At 41.1% G+C, this 21,003-nt stretch overlaps 1 protein-coding gene across 1 annotated transcript in view; it reads left to right on the top strand.

Moving 5' to 3' along the window:
• Window positions 1-9,780: 9,780 nt before the first annotated feature.
• The window catches only part of ST8SIA1 (ST8 alpha-N-acetyl-neuraminide alpha-2,8-sialyltransferase 1), a gene marked incomplete at its 3' end in the record, with an annotated part of 142,793 nt that continues 131,570 nt past the window's right edge, over window positions 9,781-21,003 (top strand). Inside the window, exon 1 of the mRNA XM_081311250.1 lies at window positions 9,781-10,597. Coding sequence (XP_081167376.1) covers window positions 10,362-10,597 — 236 coding nt within the window. The 5' untranslated portion in view covers window positions 9,781-10,361. The remainder of the gene's footprint in view (window positions 10,598-21,003) is intronic.

The raw sequence follows: 21,003 nt of genomic DNA, 5'->3' as shown, positions 1-21,003 counted from the left end.
CACAGCCCCTACTCCAAATGGGGTGACTTGGCTACCGCGCCGTCGGGTCGCTGGTCCTGTTCCAGGCGTGGGCGGCTACTCTCTTCGGCCCCAGCTGCAGTTGGGGTGTCGTGATACCACGCCGGCGGGTCACTTGGCCTGCTCTGGGTGCAGGCGGCAGCTCCACTCTGCCCCCCTGGCCCCCACAGCACCCAGCAGGACCCAGACCGAGAAGCAGTCACCGCAGGTTCCCCAGCCCTGGGCCAAAGCAGCTTCGGGAGCCAGAACCCGGCCTCTCCAATCCCGGCCACGCTCCGCTAGGAGCAGGCTCCAAGGAGCGACCCCCGCGGGTTCCCCAGCCCCAGGCCAAAGCAGCCCCAGCGCGCGCCACAGACTCCAGCTGCGGGGCGGTCCGCCGATCAGGCAATGCGACCATCCGTGAGGTGAAATCGCCCGCGACCCAGCCCCCGCAGCCGAACCTCGCCTGATGGAAATCCGTCCACTAGATTCTGGAGCACCTCAATTTCACTGGAAATTCCCAACAAGATTGCCTTCAGCTGTTTCACCTCGTCTTTCTCCCGCACAGTGACGCGGCGCACTGGGGTGATGCATTCCCTTCGCCGCCATCTTCCCATCTCAGACTCTTAATGAGCTCTCTCAATACCTTTGTCTATTTTCTTGCTTGTTTTTTTTCTTTTTTAATAAAATGAATAAAAACACATACTTTAATTACTGGCACTACTACTCTTAGACTAGTCAGTGGATAAATGTACAAACAAATGAATAAATAAAAACGACTCTTGCATCTCTAAGTCTCTACTCCATGGAGGCAATCGCTTTCAGCTCTTATTAGGAAGTTATACCATAATTCTAAATAATGCACTTACATTTGTCTTTTCTTAATTTTTTTACAAAAGTTATTTTATTCTTTCTCATGTAAAAAGAATAAAGCTAACCCAATATTATTGTGTCACATTTTTTGTTAAAGTAATATTTAGTATTTTTAAGATTATAGATTGAATGGTTTGGAATGTTTCTTTTCTTACACAACTTTTTGTCTTACCTGGAACTAATGATTGCTTCCTTTTTACATTAGCTTAATTTGCTATAAACCTATTGCAATTTCAGCCCCAAACTAGTGAACACAAGTATCCACACTCTGAGATGCTCAAGCATATCTGGTGACCTGTCAATTTCATTTTCTTCTGGGAGACTTCCTTTCTCAGGTCCTCTCTGTCTTCCTGCTCCAATATACACTGGTTGCTCCTTTTTCCTTCCCCACCATTTTTATCCTTCTTTGATTTTAGTGAGTATTTTATAAGACTCCATTTTATTTCCTCTACTAAGTATCAGTTATATGATATGAGATTCCAAGAAATTGCAATATACATTTTAAACTAGTCTAATGGCACTATATTGCTTCATGTGTAGTGCAGGTACGGTGGTGCATCAGAGTATTTCGATTCTTCCTTCCTGACTTTTATCATACTGCTGTCATTCATTTCATTTATCTGTATGTTACAATCATCCTATATATTGTTACTATGATTACTTTAAATAACTGTTTTTTTAGATTACTTAAGAAAAATAAAATATTTTATTTTACTTTCATTTATTGCTTCCCTGATGCTCTTACTTTCTTTCTGTAGCTTCAAGTTTCCACCATACTATTTTTTTTCTTTTGGAAGAACTACTAACATTTTTTTTTCAGATTCAAAATATTGGTAAGGAATTATCTCAGTTTCTGTTTGAGAAAGTCTTCATCCTTTGCTATTGAAGCATACTTTCACAGAATCCTAGGTTGGTGACTTTTTTCTCTCAGTGTTTTTAATATTTCACTCCATTATCTTCTTGCTGGCAAGGTTTCTAATGACAAGTCAAATATAATTCTTAATCTTTTTCTCTGTGGTTAAGTTGCTTCTCCTCATCTCTGGCTTCTTTTAATATTTTATTTTTATTTTTGGGTTTTTTTTGGCAGTTTGAATATGGTATATTTTTGTGTAATTTTTATAAGTTTGTTTTTGGTGCTAGAGATTGAACCTAGGGGCATTTAACTACTGAACTACATTGCCTTTTTATTTTTATTTTGAGACAGGGTCTCACTAAGTTGCTGAGAGTCTCACTAAATTGCTGAGTCTGGCCTTGAACTTATTATCCTCCTGCCTCAGCCTCCTGAGTTCCTGGGATTACATGCCTGTGTCATGGGACCTAGATTTTTGTGTAATTTTTGGCTATTTATCTTCCTTGGTATTCTCTGAGCTTTCTTCCAGTGTGTTGCCTGTTACTATTTTTGGAAAATTCTCATTTATTTTCCCTTCAAACATTTCCTCTGTTCCTTTCTCTTTTCCTTCTGGTATTACATTCACCCTCTCATTTACCTTTTGAAATTGTCCCACAGCTCTGCTTTGTGTCCTGTCTTTGGGCTCACTGATCTCCCCAGCCATATCTGGTCACTGATGAAAACATCAAGGTGTTCTTCATTTCTATTTTAGTGTTCTTGTTGTCTAGAATTTCTGTTTGATTCTTTCTTAGAGTTTCCATCTCTCTGTTTCCATCAGCCCTCTGTTCTTGTGTGTTAATCCTTTTTTCATTAAAGGCTTTAACATCTCAATGATAGTGATTTTAAATTCTGTCTGAAATTCTTACTGCTGTGTCATTTCTTATATACTGCATCTGATTCTGTTGCTTGTTTTGCTTCTTCACAATCTTTTGGGGTATGCCTTGTAACTTTTTGTTGAAAGCCACACATAACGTATAGGGCAATAAGAACACAGGTAAATAGGTCTTCAGTGTGAAGTTTTATTCTAACTTGGTTAGAAGTTGGACTTAGTTGGATATCTATTGTAGCTGAAAGTGTTGGAAGACTTCACATTCTTCCAATGCCCTTTTTTCCTTTTATTATCCCTTTGACCTTGGAATTAAGTGCTTCTCTTCAGAGATACTGTCTCTTATATCTCTTTCAGCTATAATCTAGTGATACTGTACTGGGATGTTGGTAAGGTGAAGGGAAGTGTTTTATAATCTTACAGTTAAATTTCTGTGGTTTAGGGGTCCTGTGTCCCTGGGCTGTGAATTCTATGAGTGTTTCTTAACTTTATTTTCCCAGTGTAGGTGAGATAGGAGGTCTAGAGGGAGTTGGAGGGGTAAATACTTTTCTTCCATATTAGATAAGGCTAAGCAAAGTCCTTTTTCCTGGAGAAGAGGATTCTGTTATGAAGCATCCTCTGGGCATGTTTCTTAATGGCTACTCTCCTTCTTTCTCTACCAGGGCCTCAAGATGATCTCATTCAGGTTTTTCCCATGAGAACTTCGTGGTATTATTGGAGGTAAAACTCATGAAAGTGTCCAGATCCATAAGACAGTGGAGAAGTCAGTAGCTTCTCGAACGCATTCTAGACCACACTCAGCCTCCAGCAATTAGTTTTAATGATTTTAAATTATTATTTAAGTAATGCTATCCATTTATGGCTCCAACATCTATTACTTTAGATCTAAGCTCTGGCTCTGGATTTGCCTGCTTCTCTGTATCAGGGGTGGGAATTTTCCTGATGGGTCCAAGAAAACTTTGGTTTTTTCCAGAAGTTATGAGTAGCTCTTTTGATATGCGGCACAGTTTTCCCCTAGAAGTTTGCTCTTATTTGCATAGGAGCTCTAGATTTTGGGATTCCTAGTTTCTTTCTTCTTGGTAGGTCTCTTATTTTAGTGGAGTATCTCTAATATCTTTTTAGGAAAGAATGCATGGGAGTAAAGTTTTTAGACTTTGCATTTGAAAATGTTTTTATTCTACCTTCATGTTTGAGTCATATTTTGTCTGGGCATAGAATCTCAGGTCAGAGATAACTTTGCTAACAGTTTTGATATTCTATCCCCTTTCTTCCAGTTTCCAATGTTCCTTTTAGTAAGTCTATTGCTGTTGTGACTTCAGATCCTTCATGTATGTGTTTTCTTTTTTAATCCTTCATGATTTTCTCTTCCTTGTTTTCTAAAATTTTACTTTTTTTTAACCTTTATGTGGGTCTTTTAAATTCATCATGCTAACTCCTTAAAGAAATCTCTAATTTTAGAAATTTGTTTTAGTATGACTTTGCAAATTTTCTGTTTTTTTTTTTCTTTTTCTGAGATTCAGATGTTCATTTTTATGCTTGAGTCCATAATTTATCATCATTTTAATTGTGCTTTTTTAAAATTTATTTTATTGGCTCTTTCCTCAGCTTTGTATTTCAACCTTTTTATAAATTGTATTATTTTTTTGTTACCATGTTTTAAATTTAAAGAACTTTTGTTTTGCTCGTCTGAATATTCCTCTTGTTCTTACTTCATGGACTGTCTCTTGTTCTGCTGACAATATCAATCAATAATAGTTTTTAATGAGATTTCTTATGTTTTCTGAATTATATAGCATACCCAAGGTGGTGTTTGATTTGGTGTGTGTGTGTGTGTGTGTGTGTGTGTACACCTTTCTTTGCTGTCCTTACTTTCTTTTAATTTTTTTTAAAATTTTTAGTTGTCCATGGACTCGATACCTTTATTTTATTCATTTACTTTATGTGATGCTGAGAATTGAGCCCAGGGCCTCACACATGCTAGCTGAGTGCTCTAACACTGAGCCACAACCCCAGCACCCCCTACTTTTGTATTGGAGATTCTTTTCAATTTTCTAGGGATCCTTGACTCTTTTACTCACATTTAAGTATGAGGCTTTAAAACAGGCTAAGTCTCTGTTTGTGTGGGTAGAGCACGTGTGCGGAAGGGCAGGCTTGGTGTCAGGCAGGGATACAACGGGGATGAGTCTGTAGGTCTTCTCTTTTGTGCTGGTACATCTCTCTAGAGAGTTAACTTCCTATTTCAAACTAGATTGGTGGATGAGATCTAGAAGCTTCTCCTATTTCAAACTAGATTGGTGGATGAGATCTAGAAGCTTCTCGGTTCTTTTTAAAGACTTTCAAACAAACCTTTTACTGTGTTTCATTCATTGTTGCCACCTGCAGAGTCCCTAGTGCCTCTAATTTCTAAGACTTTCTAGGCTGTGTAGTACAATTTCGCTTGGCTCTTGTTGACTTGCTCATAGGCCCACCGGCACCCCCTCCCATGCAAAAACACATATGCACCCGCATGCACACGTGTGCACACAAGCCCAGCATCACCAGGAGGCCCAGAACTTTCTCCATTCCTATAAAGCAGTCGTCACTCATTTAATCATTTTCTTGTTTGTGAACTTTTTGATATCAGTTGTCTGCCTTTGTATCCCTTCCTTGTCTCTTGCTCTTGTGAGTTTATTCTTCTTTTCTCCTTTACTGTCTTTAGCAGGGTCTTAATAGGGGATGGAGATAAACAAATACATTTATTCAGATAAACTATATTCAATCTTTCTCCATCTACAACTTTCTCTGTCCTGGTGTTTTAACTAATTTGGGAAGTCATGACTTCATGATTTTGTCTCTCCATTCCAAAATTCATTTTGGCAAGAAAATTTTAATCTCAAGTTATTGATAATTTAATTTAAATTTTTTGGTGTGTGTGTGTGCTAGGGATTGAACCCAGGGGTGCTTAACCACTGAGGCACATCCCCAGCCCTTTTTATTTTTTATTTTGAGTTGCTTAGGACCTCGCTAAATTGCTGAAGCTAGCTTTGAATTTGTGATCATCCTGCCTCAGCCTTTTGAACCACTGAGATTACAGGTGTATACCACCATATCCAGCTTTACTTACTTTTTAAAAATTATTTATTTATTTATTTATTTAAAGAGAGAGAGAGAGATTTTTTTTTTTAATTTACTTTTTAGTTTTCGGCGGACACAACATCTTTGTTGGTATGTGGTGCTGAGGATTGAACCCGGGCCGCACGCATGCCAGGCGAGCGTGCTACCGCTTGAGCCACATCCCCAGCCCCTTACTTACTTTTTAATGAGAGACTTCTTTCTGTGTGACTATTAATATTTGTCTTCACGTATGTTTGTACTCAAACTAGCTTGTAAATGACTGTGTCCCATTCACTCTGATCAGCTTTCTCCATTTCAGTCTCTCTGTTCACCTCAATGATTGCTTCTTTTTCTCTGTTACAATTCTGTAGTGGTTCTGCCTCTTATGCTGGCTGATGTCTCAACTCTAATATTGCAAAAGCTCACATCAAGTTTACCTAAAGAATAAAGTAGCACGTTTTTACTGGTTCAATAGGTTACTTACAAAGGCAAGTAATAGTTTTTCACAGAGAGAAAAGTCTTTAGTGCTTGTAGGACCTTTTATGAGCTGCTGAATGGTTGTGGTAGACAGGATAGTGATAATACAATATTATCAAGGGAGTATTTATATCAACATTATTGTATTTTTTAGGACTAAATACAATAGAATATTCTTCCTTCCACTCTTACATTGTTCTAAAAGAAGATTGGGGACATTGGTAAGACAGTAGTCATGAATTACTTCTGCTGATTATCATTTAGGTGTGTATTTCACAATAACAAAGTGAATATTATTATTATTACAAATGTGGGGAAAACAAAGCTCAGAGTTTCTCCAATAGCTCAAAATCCAGAGTTAGTAAGTGACAGAAATGAAATTTGAGCCAGTCTAGTCTGATCCTAAAGCTTGGGCTCATTTTGTGGCACTCCTGCCTCTATATTTTTCTAATAAACACCTACACAGGTTTTTTTTAAAACAATACTTTTTTAGTTGTTGATAGAACTTTATTTATTTATTTTATTTTTTAAAAAAATATTTTTTAGTTGTTGACCTTTATTTATTTTATTTATTTGTATGTGATGTTGACAATCGAACATAGTGCCTCACACATGCCAGGTAAGTGCGCTACTGCTGAGCCACAGCCCCAGTCCCTCACTTATATACAGTTTTAAGTGCTTTTCAGTCCCTGGGCAAAACCTATTTGTGTCCTCTAACTGCATTCATAAGCAGAAGTATAAAAGGATACCAAAGCCACTTACTAAAAGTTATATAAGTCAGGTAATAGATTTAATTTAAAATAGTAACAGGTGGGTATTTATACTTTGCCTTAAACAATGCTGCATTATCAATGGTCTACGCAAATTTGAACCTGTAAATTTTATACACTCAAGTAACAATTATTTTTGAGTATGTTATGTTGTCAGATCTGAGTTGGTACCTGGAGGAACATAACTAAAATAAAATATTGTTCTTGTTCTTCCCCAAAACATGTAGACATGACATTTGTGTCCTAATTTATATTAAAAACACAGGCTTGTCACTTGATATTTGAGACCAAATACTTTTATTACTCAGTGGCTGAGGCAAAGTTACATATGAAAAATGCTTGCAACACAACACAACTTATTTAAGTGTCTAATCAATTATCAGAGTCAGCAAATTCTATATGCATTTGGAGTAGGAGGTCAAAGGAAACAGGAGGAGAAACTACAAATGTTTGTTGAATTCCTACCCCATGAAACCGTAGTTTAGGTGGTCTGGAAACACATCATTGAATGAGAAATTCATGGCTAATTGGCCTGGCTTTGAATATTGCATTGGATTTGTATGGAGAGAAAGAAAAGATACATTCCAGGCATATGGATTACAATAGTGACAGAAGTGATCCCTCTGGCACTTAGAAGGGTGAAGGGAATGGCCTGATTAAATTTGGCATTCATGCAATGTTAGCTTTCCATGGCTGTAACCAAAATACCTAACCAGAATAACTTTTTGAAGAAAAAATTTACCTTGAACTCAGTTTCACAGGTTCAGTTTCATCGCTCTGGGTTCAAGATGAGGCAAAACATCATGGTGGTGAAAGAAGATGGGGGAGGAAAGTTGTTCAGTCAGGACAGTCAGAAAGCAGGAGCAGATGAGAGAGAGAGAGAGAGAGAGAGAGAGAGAGAGAGAGAGAGAGAGAGAGAGAAGGAATCCAGAGGACAAGATGTAATCTCCAAGGGCAGCACCCACCCCCATACTTACTTCCATCAAATGAATTAATCAGCTGATTAGATTACAGCTCTCATAATCTAATCCTTTCATCTCTGATCATTCCTGCATCAACACAGTGGCTTTGGGGGGGACACTTCATAGCCAACCCATGCCACATGCTAAGGAAAATCAGAGAATATATTTGAACTGCAAAGAGGGGCAAGAGACAGCAAGAAAGGAAAACAGCACATTGCAGTTAATTGCCACATAAATATTTCCCCATTCAACACAATTACTATTATAACCTTCATAAATGTAATATATCTTATTTTCATTTGTTGGCTTGTTTTATTTACTTCACAAGTATCCTTTGGACTTGGGGAAGAAAAGAGAAATTGGGATGGCTTGTGTTTTATATAAAATATAGGAGGGAAAAGTGGTGAGTGATTTATCCAAGTTCTGGCAACTGAAGAAGTTTCCCTTATTCCCCCTTCTTGGTCTCTAGAACAAAAGAGGGCTGGCTGGTTACTTTGTAGGACTTGAGGTGATCTTCATTTGAAAGAATCTCTTAAGCTCCACTGTGGTAAGATGTAGCTTTGGGATTTCAAGATTTCTCTTGTGACTATGGATTGCCCTAAGTAGGAGAGAGATTTCTGGGACATGCTTGCCAATGGAGGGCAGTGGGTCATTGTCTTAAGAGAGCACAGTAGTGTTGAGGGAATGACACTACAGTCATTTGGTATCCTACTTCGTGTTTAGTAAATAACTTTGCACCAAGTTCTCAAGTTCCACCTCTTGGTTGAGAAAGATGCTAGAAAAAGAGCCCAGGCCGCCTAGCAGTCAGTGTAGGCTGTCCCAGGCACGGAAGCTTCATCAGCTGAGCAAATGGAATATGGCCTTGCATTTTGGTTTCGCGATGACTAAGCTGACCGGGTTCGCAGGCTGCAGAGTTTCTTCTTTGTCCTTGCACATTTTATGCTTGACAAGATGCTTAAGCAAATAGAATAGGCAACCGCTAGGAGGTATCCGAGATATGTGTTTGCGGTTCCGAAGAGAAGAAATGGCCAATACTGGCTCTCTGGGCTAGGCAGGTCCAGGCGAGAGGCACTCTTCCAAGGTCTAGGGAGCCGTGAAGCTTATTCGGGGAGCGAGAAGCACTGCTAAGAATAAACAGTCCTTTAATCTACAAGAAAGGAAGGGAACCCTCCTCCGAGGCATTTCACGTCCGAGGTCTGCGTGCTAGGGCACCAGCCGCCTGCTTATCTGGATGCAGCAATGTCTTTCCCTGCAGGGCCGAGGCGAGCACCGGGTGTGCACGCACCTCCATATGCGCGCGCTCGCTCGCGCCCGTGAAGCATCGAGAGTGGGGAGTGTGTCTTCGTGTGTGTGTGTGTGTGTGTGTGTGTGTGTGTGTGTGTGTCCCCGCGCGCAAGCGCGCACGGAAATTGGGATGTCTGCTAGATCTGCGGCTACGGGACCGGTTAATGGGGTTAGGGGCGCAGGAAGGAATAAATCTCCGCTGGCTTCCGCGACTCGCTGCGGGTCAATAACCAACCACTTACAGGAGGGTGACAGCGGCAGCCCCGACCCACTAGCCGCGCATCGAAGGGCTGGGAATATCAGCCAGTTTCTGCCACACTCGGGGAATATATATGTATTTTTAAGGGAGCTGCTGTTTTTATTGTCTGCCTCTATCTCCAGAGAACAAGGGCAAGAGAGAAGGGTGCGCGCGCTGGGCGAGCTTCGCGGATCTGAACTGGTCGAAGGAGGCAATTTTGCGGGTGGGGGAGGGCGGGGGAGACCTTGATTTCCACCAATCCCGGGGCGTTTGTCTGCGAAGTCCGGGGCGCAGCGGAAGGCTGCGGCGCGCGGCTGAATTAACTGATGAGACCGAGTTCTTTTCTTCTCCGGGAGGGGTGGGGAGCGAGGGTCCTGGCGGGTGAGGCCGAGAAGCCAGGGGCAGGATAGCGGTCCCGGGCCGAGGTGGAAATTTCCAAGGACTTGGCGCGGCGCGGAGAGCGCGTCTGGGGGGGTGCCTGGCGGCGCAGCAGCGCAGGAGGCGGGGAGAGGCGGCGAAGGGCGAAGGAGCATCTCTCAGAAGGGGACGCCGCTGCGAGCCAAATGTCTGAGAGCCAGCCGCGCCTTTTCTCGGACCCTCGCGGAGGGCTACTGTGATGCTATAGAACTGGTAGAGCGACTCGCTGCCGCCGCTCTCTCGGTTCTTGGAGACCCCCAGCGCCCGCCTTCTGCAGGGAACGACCATGACTGTAGCTCGTGACTTATCTGCCGGCCAGTTCCCGTAGAAAGAAATACTGGAAAAAGTTGCATTATCAGAAATCCGTGTGCTGACCTTTGGGGCCGTGGGGGCCGAAGCAGTGTGCGTGCCTGTGCAAGCAAGAAAGCAAAAGGTGTGTGTGTATGGGGGGCCGCGGTGGGGGCACCCTCCGCTGCCACTGTGCCTAACGTTATACTGAGGCTCCGGCCCCCATCCTTGGGACGCCGGGGCTGCGATGAACCCCTGCGGGCAGGCCCGGCGACACACGTCCAGAGGGGCCATGGCCATACTGGCGTGGAAGTTCCCGCGTACCCGGCTGCCGGTGGGAGCCAGTGCCCTCTGCGTTGTGGTCCTCTGTTGGCTCTACGTCTTCCCAGTCTACCGGCTGCCCAACGAAAAGGAGATCGTGCAGGGGGTGCTGCAACAGGGCACAGCGTGGAGGAGGAACCAGACAGCAGCCAGAGTCTTCAGGTACTCCTGCCCTTGGGGCTCCTCCCCTCTAGCGTCCTTTCCTCCCGGTGCGCTGAGGACAGGGTCCCCGACAAGGACCGTCTGGCAGAGGCTTCCCTTTCATCCAGGCTTTCTTGTTCCAATCCCCTTTGTGCTGTTCCTGACTTGGAGACTAGGTAGGGTCTATTTCCCACCCCTTACCCCAAGAGAGATACAGACACCTGCTTTGCCTATATAAAGACTATACTCATTTCTTCCCAAGACTGAGTTGTAACAATTGCCCATAACTGGTGGGATAACTTAGTCCTTTGTACTTAATAAGAATTTATTTCTTGGGCTCTGAAGATATTTGAAGCTAAAGCGAACTAGAAGCAGGTAAGAAGTGTCTTCCCAAGGTTAGGTGAGCAATTCGTGGCATAAATCAATGCAGAGTGATGGGCAAACCTTGGACAGTGAAAACATGGACACCCACTAGGTTCCCCTTTCTTTGCGCAGTGTACCCACGCAAATACAGAGCACTTGCTGACCTCCTACTAAGAGCCAGAACTGTGCAATTGTTATGTTGAAATTTCAACAACTTTCTAAATAACAGATATTTTCACCTCTTATGGAGACCACAAACTGATTCTTTGGAAGGATGAGTTACCCAAGGTCATTATCTTTGAAGAGTGAGTGCTGAAATTTTCAGTACTTTAAAGCTTCAAAGCTCCCAGCTCCTTTTCTTGGCTTAGACATGTGGATACTTCTGGAAGATGGGAGATGTACTTTAGATAGGGACTTGAAATCAGAAAACAAAAGACCAAACCAGGTTGGAAATCAGCACTCTGTGTGCCTAGTAGTTTCCCCTCCTTTGGGGGAATTTTAGTGTAAGGCTCTGAAAATAAGTTCCTGGCAGCAGGAATAATGTAGCTAGCTAGATGAAAGAAAAGACAGAGCTGCCTGCTTCTGCCTTCCCCAGCAGAGGGAACAAACTGCTTCAATCACTGGGAGGGGTCCCTTTCCCCTTCAGTCCCTAGGGCTGAAGATGCTGAAGTTGGCTCTTCTGATTGTGTGGGTCTGAGTGAGGAGGGCTTTCCTCTGCTCTTCAGAGGATGGTTCTAGCCAGGTGAGAGCCAATGTAAACATTTTTCACTGCATTACTTACAAATGTCCAGAAGTGTCTATTCATTTAAAAAAAAAAAACTTGTATAATATATGGCTTCTCTCTGTCTCAGGCCTGCTCCTGGAAAGGTCAGAGAGAAGATATAGCCATTTCTTCCAGAGGAAGGCAGCTGAGTTTTCCTTAAATGGGAAGGAAGACTCCTTTCCCTTTGTAACTTTACCATCATTAAGTTTTAAAAAATAACCCCACTCTCCTTAAAAGTACATCAGGGTTAATTTTCTCTCGCCTTCACAATATTGATTGTTGGACTGAGAAGCAGGCAAAAGGTATAGCTCCTAGCAATTCTTTTCTCTGAAGACAGGAAGCACTTTATTCCAAGTAATATACAGAAATGAGTTAAGAACTTCCCATTGGTTTGCAATGAAAGGGCCCATTTTCTTTATATATAGAAGGAGAAATAATGAAGCTCTGTTCGAGAATAGACTCTTTTTAGAGGACACAATTAAGTGGAAAAGGCTTCCTATTCTGATAAATACAGACTGATGGTTGCTGAGACACATTTGATCCTTGCTGTCTTTAGCCTGGAGTAATCTTCAGTGTTTGTCATTTAGTCTGGTTTCTAGATGCGGAGAATTACTTATTAAAATTCAACACTATAAAAACTACCTAAAAACACATCTCTCAAAATTAGTGTCTGTAAAACTATGAAAGAGACACTATTGCCTATTGGAAAGAATCTGAGCTTCAGGTTAGAATCCTGAATTTGTACATTGCCTGTGCCAGGACATGATAAAATGCAGAATATCTTTGGCAAGTTACTCTCTCTTTGAGTCTTAGCTTTGTTGTCTATAAAATAGGGATAATGACATCTGCCTTGCAGGGTTGTCATAAGGTTTAAAAAAAAAACAATTGATGCCAAGTGTCCAGTACATTGTACCCAGAAAATGTTTGTCTTAATAATCATTAAAATTTCCAGTGTATGTTACAACCTAAATAAGGACATCTGGCCTTTTCATAAGAATTTGGAATATTTTGCCTGTCGAATTTATAGAGAAACAATATCTGTCCATACCTACCCTACCTAGTCACATCACTTAATTAACAGAGATAGGAGTTTTGAGAGATAAGTTTCATATTTGTTAAGTCAAACATTTGTTTTACTTTGAATACTTATTGAGATTCATTCTTTTAAACAGCTGAATTACTAGCATATGGGTAGTAGTATATATCTATTAAGTATCACACAGGTCAGCCAGAAGCATTTATTATATTAAGGTATAACTTTGGCAAATGAATCTTTCTCTAGTTTGAAATATCTGCACAAATAGAAATACATGTAAACAAATATACAATGTGTATATGTGGAGATAGATGAACATTTATTTATAAATTGTGCAATGATGTCATGTGTATGTACACATATATAGGTGTGTGGATGTAAACACACACACACAGAAATATTTCAGTTACAACATCAGTGTAAGTGATTAGAACATGCTACGTATGTGTTAGGCCGGGAGGATAGGAGTGTATGGGATGGAAGACTGCCCCCACTATGTGAGCTTCGGTCTAACTAGGGGCTGACTGACAAAAACAAACAAACACGCATGGGAAGTTGAAGTATTGCTTAATGTTATCAAGACAAAAGAGTGTTTTTGCCAGGATTTCAGATTTAAATTTATAATTTTTTTTGCAGTGCTGGGGATCAGTACCCAGGGTCTCACACATGCTAGACAAGTGCTCTCTCCTTGAACTACACCCTAGCCCCTTCGGATTTCATTTTGCCATTTGTACTTCCATTTAAATCTGTGATTTTCTTCTTCTTCTAGCCCAGAACCTATGTATTGACTTTTCAGATGAGAACCTAGCAGACTGCATAAGAAATGGCAGTAAGAAAGTCACAAAGCTGCAAGGGTTTGGAACTAGATAGGAAGTTTGCCTAGTATTCACATAGTGATAGAAAGATTAAGGCATCAGATAACCCTAAAGCAAAGCTTTCATATCTCTTGTTGCTTCAGATCGAGTAGTTAGTCAAGTAGTGTGGGAAATGCCAAATCAAAGCAGCGTTTGCTTATCCCATTATACCCTTACCCATTTCTCCTCCTCAGAGAGGAACCTCAGCTTGAGTATATTTGCAAGGCTTTATTTTTGGCATCAGACTTGGCAACAACAATGGCAACAGTGAAACCCCACGAATGGTTAAGGACTTACTATCTGTCTGGCACTGTAAGTGCTTATATGTATTGTCACATTTAATCTCCACAAGAACTTTGCATAAACGGGTATTATCCACATTTATAAAAGATAGACATGCCCTAGTCTCTGCCACCAAAGGATTTACAATAGTCCAATGAGATTTACTATAATCCCATATTGGGATTATATATTGGTTATACATTTAATCAAGTGGAAATAGACCATCAAAGAAAGGCAACATGGCAGGGTGAAATACTTAGGGAACTGTCAGATCATGGTTGGATTTCTGGTCGTGTCCCTTTCTAGTTATATGATCATTGGTGAGTTCAACTCTCAGAGTGTGGATTTTCCATTTACAAAGTGGGTTTTGTAATAAAGCCACTTGAAAGCATACAGAAAGCACCTAGAGTGGTACTTGTCACATCTCTGTGTGATACAGGGCCATTGTAGCCATAGAAATAGTGCACCAAGTGCTGGGCAAGTTCGTAGAACATGCCATTTAATTCTCCAGGGAAGGGAAATGAGAGTTCAGAGAGGAGGTGGTGTTTGTCCTAAGCCTTGTAAGGATAGTGTTAAGAGGTGAGGGTGAAAGGGTGTTCCAGGCAGAGAGAACAGCAAGGGTGAAGGCAGAGAGGTTTGGAAATGCTGGCACATTACCTGTGTGGAAAGTTATCAGGTCACCCATGGAAACCTTGGTAGAAAGGTGGTGGACTGGGAGGTAAGAAGAAGCCAGGTCCAGGTCCCAGTCTCTGAATGTACTTAAGTGATGGCTGATGAAAAATGGACTAACATTCAACTATTCAGCGGGTACTGACTGTCAGCTGTCAGCAGGAACAGCACATTACTATTACCAGTAGATCTGGGGACAGGGAATTAGGGATAATTCAGGAAAATGATTTTTTAAAAAATTTTGTTAACTCAATGGGTGGTAACTGTGTCCAAATTCTCAACAAAATACTGCTGTAAGCTGTTCCATCTTCACATGGCTTCTTTTCTTTTCCTACTTTTCAATCCATGGATGTTAAAAGCTTCAGATGTTGTCACAGCTGCCCTGGTGGCAACAGAAGGGCATTAGGGGCAGACGGGGTGAGAGGTAGGTGCGAGGTAGGTGCAGCTTTCTGTGTTTGTGAGCTGTAAATTTGGTGTTTCTCAGAGATTTGTGGAGTTTACTTTGAAACAATAGATTAGGAAAACAACAATTTAAGAAGCTTTGATGTTTAAGAAAATTAGCTATGATTATGTTGCATATTTACAACTGTGGAAAAAAACTTTACCAAGGATCATAGTAGCACAAATCTATCAGTGATATTTATAGGACATAAAATGTGTCAGGCCCACTTCTAATCACTTAAACATGTTTTCTTCTGTCCCCAGAGCAGTTCTATGATGTAGGTTTATGGTATGTTCCTTGTTATAAATGAGGATGTGGAAGTTCAGAGATCCATGAACCAAATGATGGAGTTGGGTTTCCAGCCTGGAGCTGTTCAATTTAAACCTCATGTGTGCTCCGTGATAATCTTGGGTAAATGACACATTGTTGCACGTATCATATATGATCTGGCCCTCATTTCTTTTTCTCCGACATCATCTTTCATCACTTTTCCTTTCTATACTTTAGTCATATCAGACTCACTATAGTTCCTGAAATAAGCCAGACTGTCTTGATTTTGCTCATTTCCTGGAATTCCTTCACTCCAAGGCCACTTTTTCCTGCCCTTCCCCTGGCCAGTTTCTGCTCATCTCTTGACAGTGCATCATGGTGGATAAGAGCAAAGGCCCAAGGTTAGGTATCCTCAAATCTTTATTCTACCACTTGTTGGGCTCTTGAGCAAGTTGGCTTTCAGCGTCCATTTCCTCAAGAAGGGTGGCTTCTTGTAGGATTGCTACAAGAATAAGATTAGGTAACACGTTCAAAAAGGCTCAGAGCTGTTTCCAGCATACGATTAGTACTCTATCCATGTGAACTCTCCTCCCTCCCTAGAAGCTTCTCTTCAGTTTATTTATGCCATGTACATATTATTGCATTTCTTGCTTTTATGCAAAATTACAACAACGGCGTGTCTACTGCTTTTACTGGAGAGGATTCTGGGACTGTGGTAGTGAACGTAACAAAATTCTTGCTTGGTTTGGAATTTATAGGATAATGAGAAGAGTCAGACAACAAATAGAAAAATATCCAAATCTCTGGTAGTGGCAGGTGCTTTATTTCATGCTGGGTTTAAAGTATTGGTTTATTTGTCTCTTCCTGCTAAATTGTATGCCAGCTTCTGCTACCACAGGGACTGCAGCTCATTCCTTTGTGCACCTCTGTAGCCTCTCATGGTTCCTGGCACACTTAGTTTAGTTATCACATGAATGAAAGTTCTAGAAAGGCATGGAACCAGATGGTCAATGAGCAGATATGTAAGGAGAACCTGCTGTGTATCCAGCACTGTGCGCGGCAGTATGAGAAACCAGAGGAGGAAAAGAGCCCTTCCTCTTCAGCAGTTTCCTCGTCCCAATGCTTCTGTCCTTCTGGGCTGGAGAGTCTTTGTTGTGGAAAGCTGTCCTGTATATAGAGAATGTTCTTGTGCGTTCTAGAATCCCTGGCTTCTGTCCACTAAATGCGCCTTCCTGATAGGTCTTCAGACCTAGTGTAATTTCCCTCGGGGGTCAGAACTGCCCCTGGTCTAGAGTCACTGCTCTAGAGTAACAAAGCCCATCCAGTTGACAGGACTTAAAACCCCTGACCATACATGCAGTTCATAGCTGCCTTTGAAAACTACGCGCTGTAGTTTGCTTGGACCAGAGATAGAAGGTGTCTGTGTAGGAATTGCCCCCTCCCAGAAGAGCAGTGAATGAACTGTGCCCGGTAGAAGGTCTTGGTTAAGGAAGGGTCATGAAGGGATGAATTTTAGGATATTGGCTCTGAACAGCTGCCTCCATTGAAAGTTTATGTGACAGGTGTTTCTGTCAGGGCCCTGTCCTGAAGCCTCGGCAAGCATACTTCAAGCTCTGTGCCTTATGCTTTTGGGGGCTCTCCTGAGTCTCAGTACTTTTCAGTGGTATCAGTGAGGCCTTTCTGGACACTGGAATTACCTTCCTAAATGACTCAAGCCCACTTCTACAACCTGCCTGCCTCTGTGGGGGCATTTGCTGTCCTTCCCTCCCAGGGTGGCTTGCCCCGATGGAGTGTAGTCTTCCATCCAAGGAATGGCCAAGGGATTTCTCCAAGGGAGGAGAGGCTGGGCAAGGAATCTGGAGATAGGGTGTGGGGTCCACATGTGCAGGTGTGTCCCCCGGTTCCAGAACCAGATTTGCCAAGTTTGAGAGGTCTAAATTTGAACCTGGCATTTCAGATTATCATGCAGTTATATTTGTCCAGAGAGGAGGATAGAAACATATTTTATCAGTTTCTGCTTTGATTATAATTCCTAAATATTTAGATTCACTTTTACTTTGTCTTCTGACTTGTACATGGGGTTGGTTAAAATACCTTTGGTTTGTACCATACAATCAATATTGCAGTGGGCTTTTTTTTTTTTTTTTTTTTTTTGGAACTTGAGAGCCTATTAGTCTTCATTTAAGAGAGGAGTGTTTTAGGAAAATGGTTGGATCAATTGAATAATTATTTATGTTAGTTTAGAGTATGTGGCTTGTTTATCTTTTGATAAGGTTGTGAATCATCATGGAAGTAATGCTGACTATATATCATTAACATTGTCTCTCATAATCGAGTTGATAGGTTTTTAGTAAAATACAATAATCTGTAGATTTTCATTATAATTTGACTCTATTGGGAGCTGTGTGACAATGGGCAAGTTGCTTAACCTCTCTGTACCTTTGCTTTGTCACCTGAAAAATGACAAAGCAAAGGTATATGCTAACTCACTTCATGGGTTTGTGATTACAATAACATTGAAGCTAGAGCCATCCTCATCTGGTTGGGTGAGATGACAGGGAGCTTATTCCTACCTGGAAAGGGACTGGATTTGGGGGCCCCCGAGAATCAGGTTCTGATCCTAAGTCTGTCATATATAAACTTGGTGACCTTTAACAATATTTTGGCCTTTCTGAGCCTTAGTTGTGAGTATCAATAGTTACTTTGGGAGAATTAGGTCTGACTAATTGCTAATTATTAATCCATAATGAGGAGAAAAGCCATATCTTGGGAAACATTCTGTGCTATAATTGTACTGTCATTAAAAGCATCTCTGAAAATGAAACGTGACCTCCTGACATGCCCTCCTCTTCCACAGCATCAGTACCAAGGGTGCTGGAATGTGTCCTGCAGGATTTTAAGGAAGAGAGCAGAGCCTGGGGACCACCTGGCCATGCACTCATTCAGCCACGTTTCCTGAACGCTCACTCTCCAGCAGGTGCTGGAGACACAGTGATAGATATGAGACAGGGTCCCCGACTTTATAAAATCCAGTCTATTCCAGCGACATGAGTTAAATCAATCAGAAACTGAGTAATGTGGGGTTCCGAGGGTTAGAGTTTGTCTGTTTTGGATAATTAACTAGTTTTGGAGCAATGGATTGTTTTCCCTTTCTGTTGAACTGTCTTCTAGCTGTGGCATTGCATGAGAGGGAAGCAGTGAGGACCATAAGGGCTGTCACTCTTTTAATTAGGTGCCAGGAGGAAGCTGAAATGATTCAGAGCCACCCATCGCCCATTTTTCAGGGTTTTAGTAACAGAACACACTGCTAGAGATTCCAGGTGCTCCTAATAGGGTCCTTTAAACAAAAGCGCTCGTTTCAATTATTGACATAATAAATATATACATGATTTTATGCCCCAGTGTTCATTTAAAAATTTTATAGCATGACTTGTCTGGTTGGGGGATAATACCTATTTATGATGGAAAATTTTAAAATGCAGTAAAAAAAGGGAGAGGGAACTCCCAAAATCCCATCAGAAGTGCTCATTGTAAACATTGTCCCTTGTGTGTATTAGTTTGCATGTGTGTATGCTTCTACGTTGTGTGTCTTTTGGACATATAGCTTTATATTCTGTTTTATTCACTCAAAATTACCTTGCTGGCATTTTCTCATGTAATTTTTAATTGTGATAAAATAGCTTTCTGATTTTTATTTTGGAAAATAATTATTGTGAGTTTTTTTTTTTTGCAACATGATACCATATGGAACAAATTACTTTCTTAAAAAGATTATTCATGCTACTGACAAATTTGCATATTAATTTTTCTTCCCTTAAAGATACCTCCATGTAACTGGTGAATAGCTGAGTGTAGAAAAATAAAAAGACCCTTTAAAGAGGTCTGCTTTTTTCATAATGGGCATCTCATAACAGGCATTTCAGGGGTAAAAGCAACACTTTTTTTTAAAGGTAATTGATACTTAACAAATGTCACTAATATTTTAGTATGATTTTGCAGACATTCAATGCCCACTGTGTGTGTAAATAAAACAAAACTGTTATGAATTTGATAGTACATTACTTTTTTTTTAGTAATAGTATCTGTAGATCTACATAATCACCCCCCACCCCCAGCATATTTCTTATCGGTCCATTATCACTGAACATAATGGTGGGATTTGTTGTTACATATTAATTATAGCATCCCTTTTTAATGGCTGTAAGATTATCTACTGTGAGGATTGATGAAATTTTAATCACTGTTTTGGACATTTATATTATCATAGTTTCTCACTTTTATAAATAATGATGTGATGAACATTCCTTTGTGGGTATCTTGAACACTCACCTGTTTATTTTCTTCGTATTAATTTTTATAACTAGTTTCTTGACAGTTTTGTTTTCATTGAACCATCAATTCTTATAACTGGCTTTTGTTGTTCTTAGAAAATCCCAGAGTTTGGCTAAGGCTGGATTTGGGATTTTTCCCCTTTCAAAGGAATGGATAGTGATTGCATAAATGCAAATACACAATGATTACTAACATTAAATGATGAAATTCCCCCTGGATGAATTTTCAAGAGGTCAAGGCAGCTGAGAAAGGTTCCCATGACTGGAGGTGCTCTGTGGCAGAGTCCCTTCGCAGAGCTTTGTGGAGACATGCGATGGGAACTCAGGTAGGGCACCAGCTCAAGTCCCTGCACCCTTCATGGTTGTCCTCTTTATTACGGTGCTGCTGATGGTTAGCATGGTTCCATCAACATTTAAAAAGCAATGCCTTAAAAATACCACTCCCATCATTTTTATAGGGTTTAAGCAATTAAATAAAACTATTTGAAGAGGAAAATCAACTTTTACTTTATCATAAGGTTGAGATTTGAAAAAATGTCTTGAAGCAGAAGCATTGTGTTTGGTGACTCTGTGATTTTTGTTGTCATTCTCCTATTGATTAGAGGTCTTAAGCAGGAATCGGGAACAGATCCTGTCTACCTGTTGGAGGATGCACGTGGGATAAAAGGATAAAAATCTCATGATGATGTCTAATTGGGTCAGCATTTGGAGGTCGTGTATTGGTGATTGTGATGCCATTGGCCTCCACCATCGCTATCCCGTGACCTGGTCTTCTGCATGTGTATGAAATGACTATCTACTTTGTGTCTCTGGTGTTTGGGGACCAGAAATTGAGTCTCATGTATGTTTCTGATCATAGTTGTTATGGTTTGGATATGAAGTGTTCCTCAAATTCTCCTGTGCTGAAGTGAGCGGTCAGTCTCCAAGGCAGCAGTATTCAGAGGTGGGGCTTTTAGATAGTGTTGACAGGATCATGAAGACTCTGACCTCATCAGTGGATTAATCCATTTGATGGATTAGTAATTGGAATGGGGGGCTGGGTTGTAGCTCAGTGGTAGAGCACTTGCCTAGCATGTATGAGGCACTGGGTTCGATTCTCAGCACCACACAAAAAGTAAATAAATTCAGTAAACATCCACCAACAACTAAAAAAAAAAAATTAAAAAATTAATTGGAATGGATTGTTGGGAGATAGAAGACACTGCAGGAGGCGGGGCCTAGTTGAGGTCACTGGGACATGGCCAGGAAGATGGTTTTTACTGTCCTCCCCACTTTCCTGACTGCCATGAGCTGAGCATCTTCTCTGCACCCTCTTCTGCCATCATATTCTGCCTTCCGCAAGTCCAAAGCCATTCAATCAGTCAACCATAGACTGAAACCTCTGAAACCATGAGCCCAAATCAGTCTTTCTCCCTCT

The sequence above is a fragment of the Spermophilus citellus genome, assembly GCF_964194105.1.
Source record: "Spermophilus citellus genome assembly, chromosome: 10".
Taxonomy (NCBI): domain Eukaryota; kingdom Metazoa; phylum Chordata; class Mammalia; order Rodentia; family Sciuridae; genus Spermophilus; species Spermophilus citellus.
Note: the sequence above shows the minus strand (reverse complement) of the source record. Positions and strands in the feature narration are given on the sequence as shown.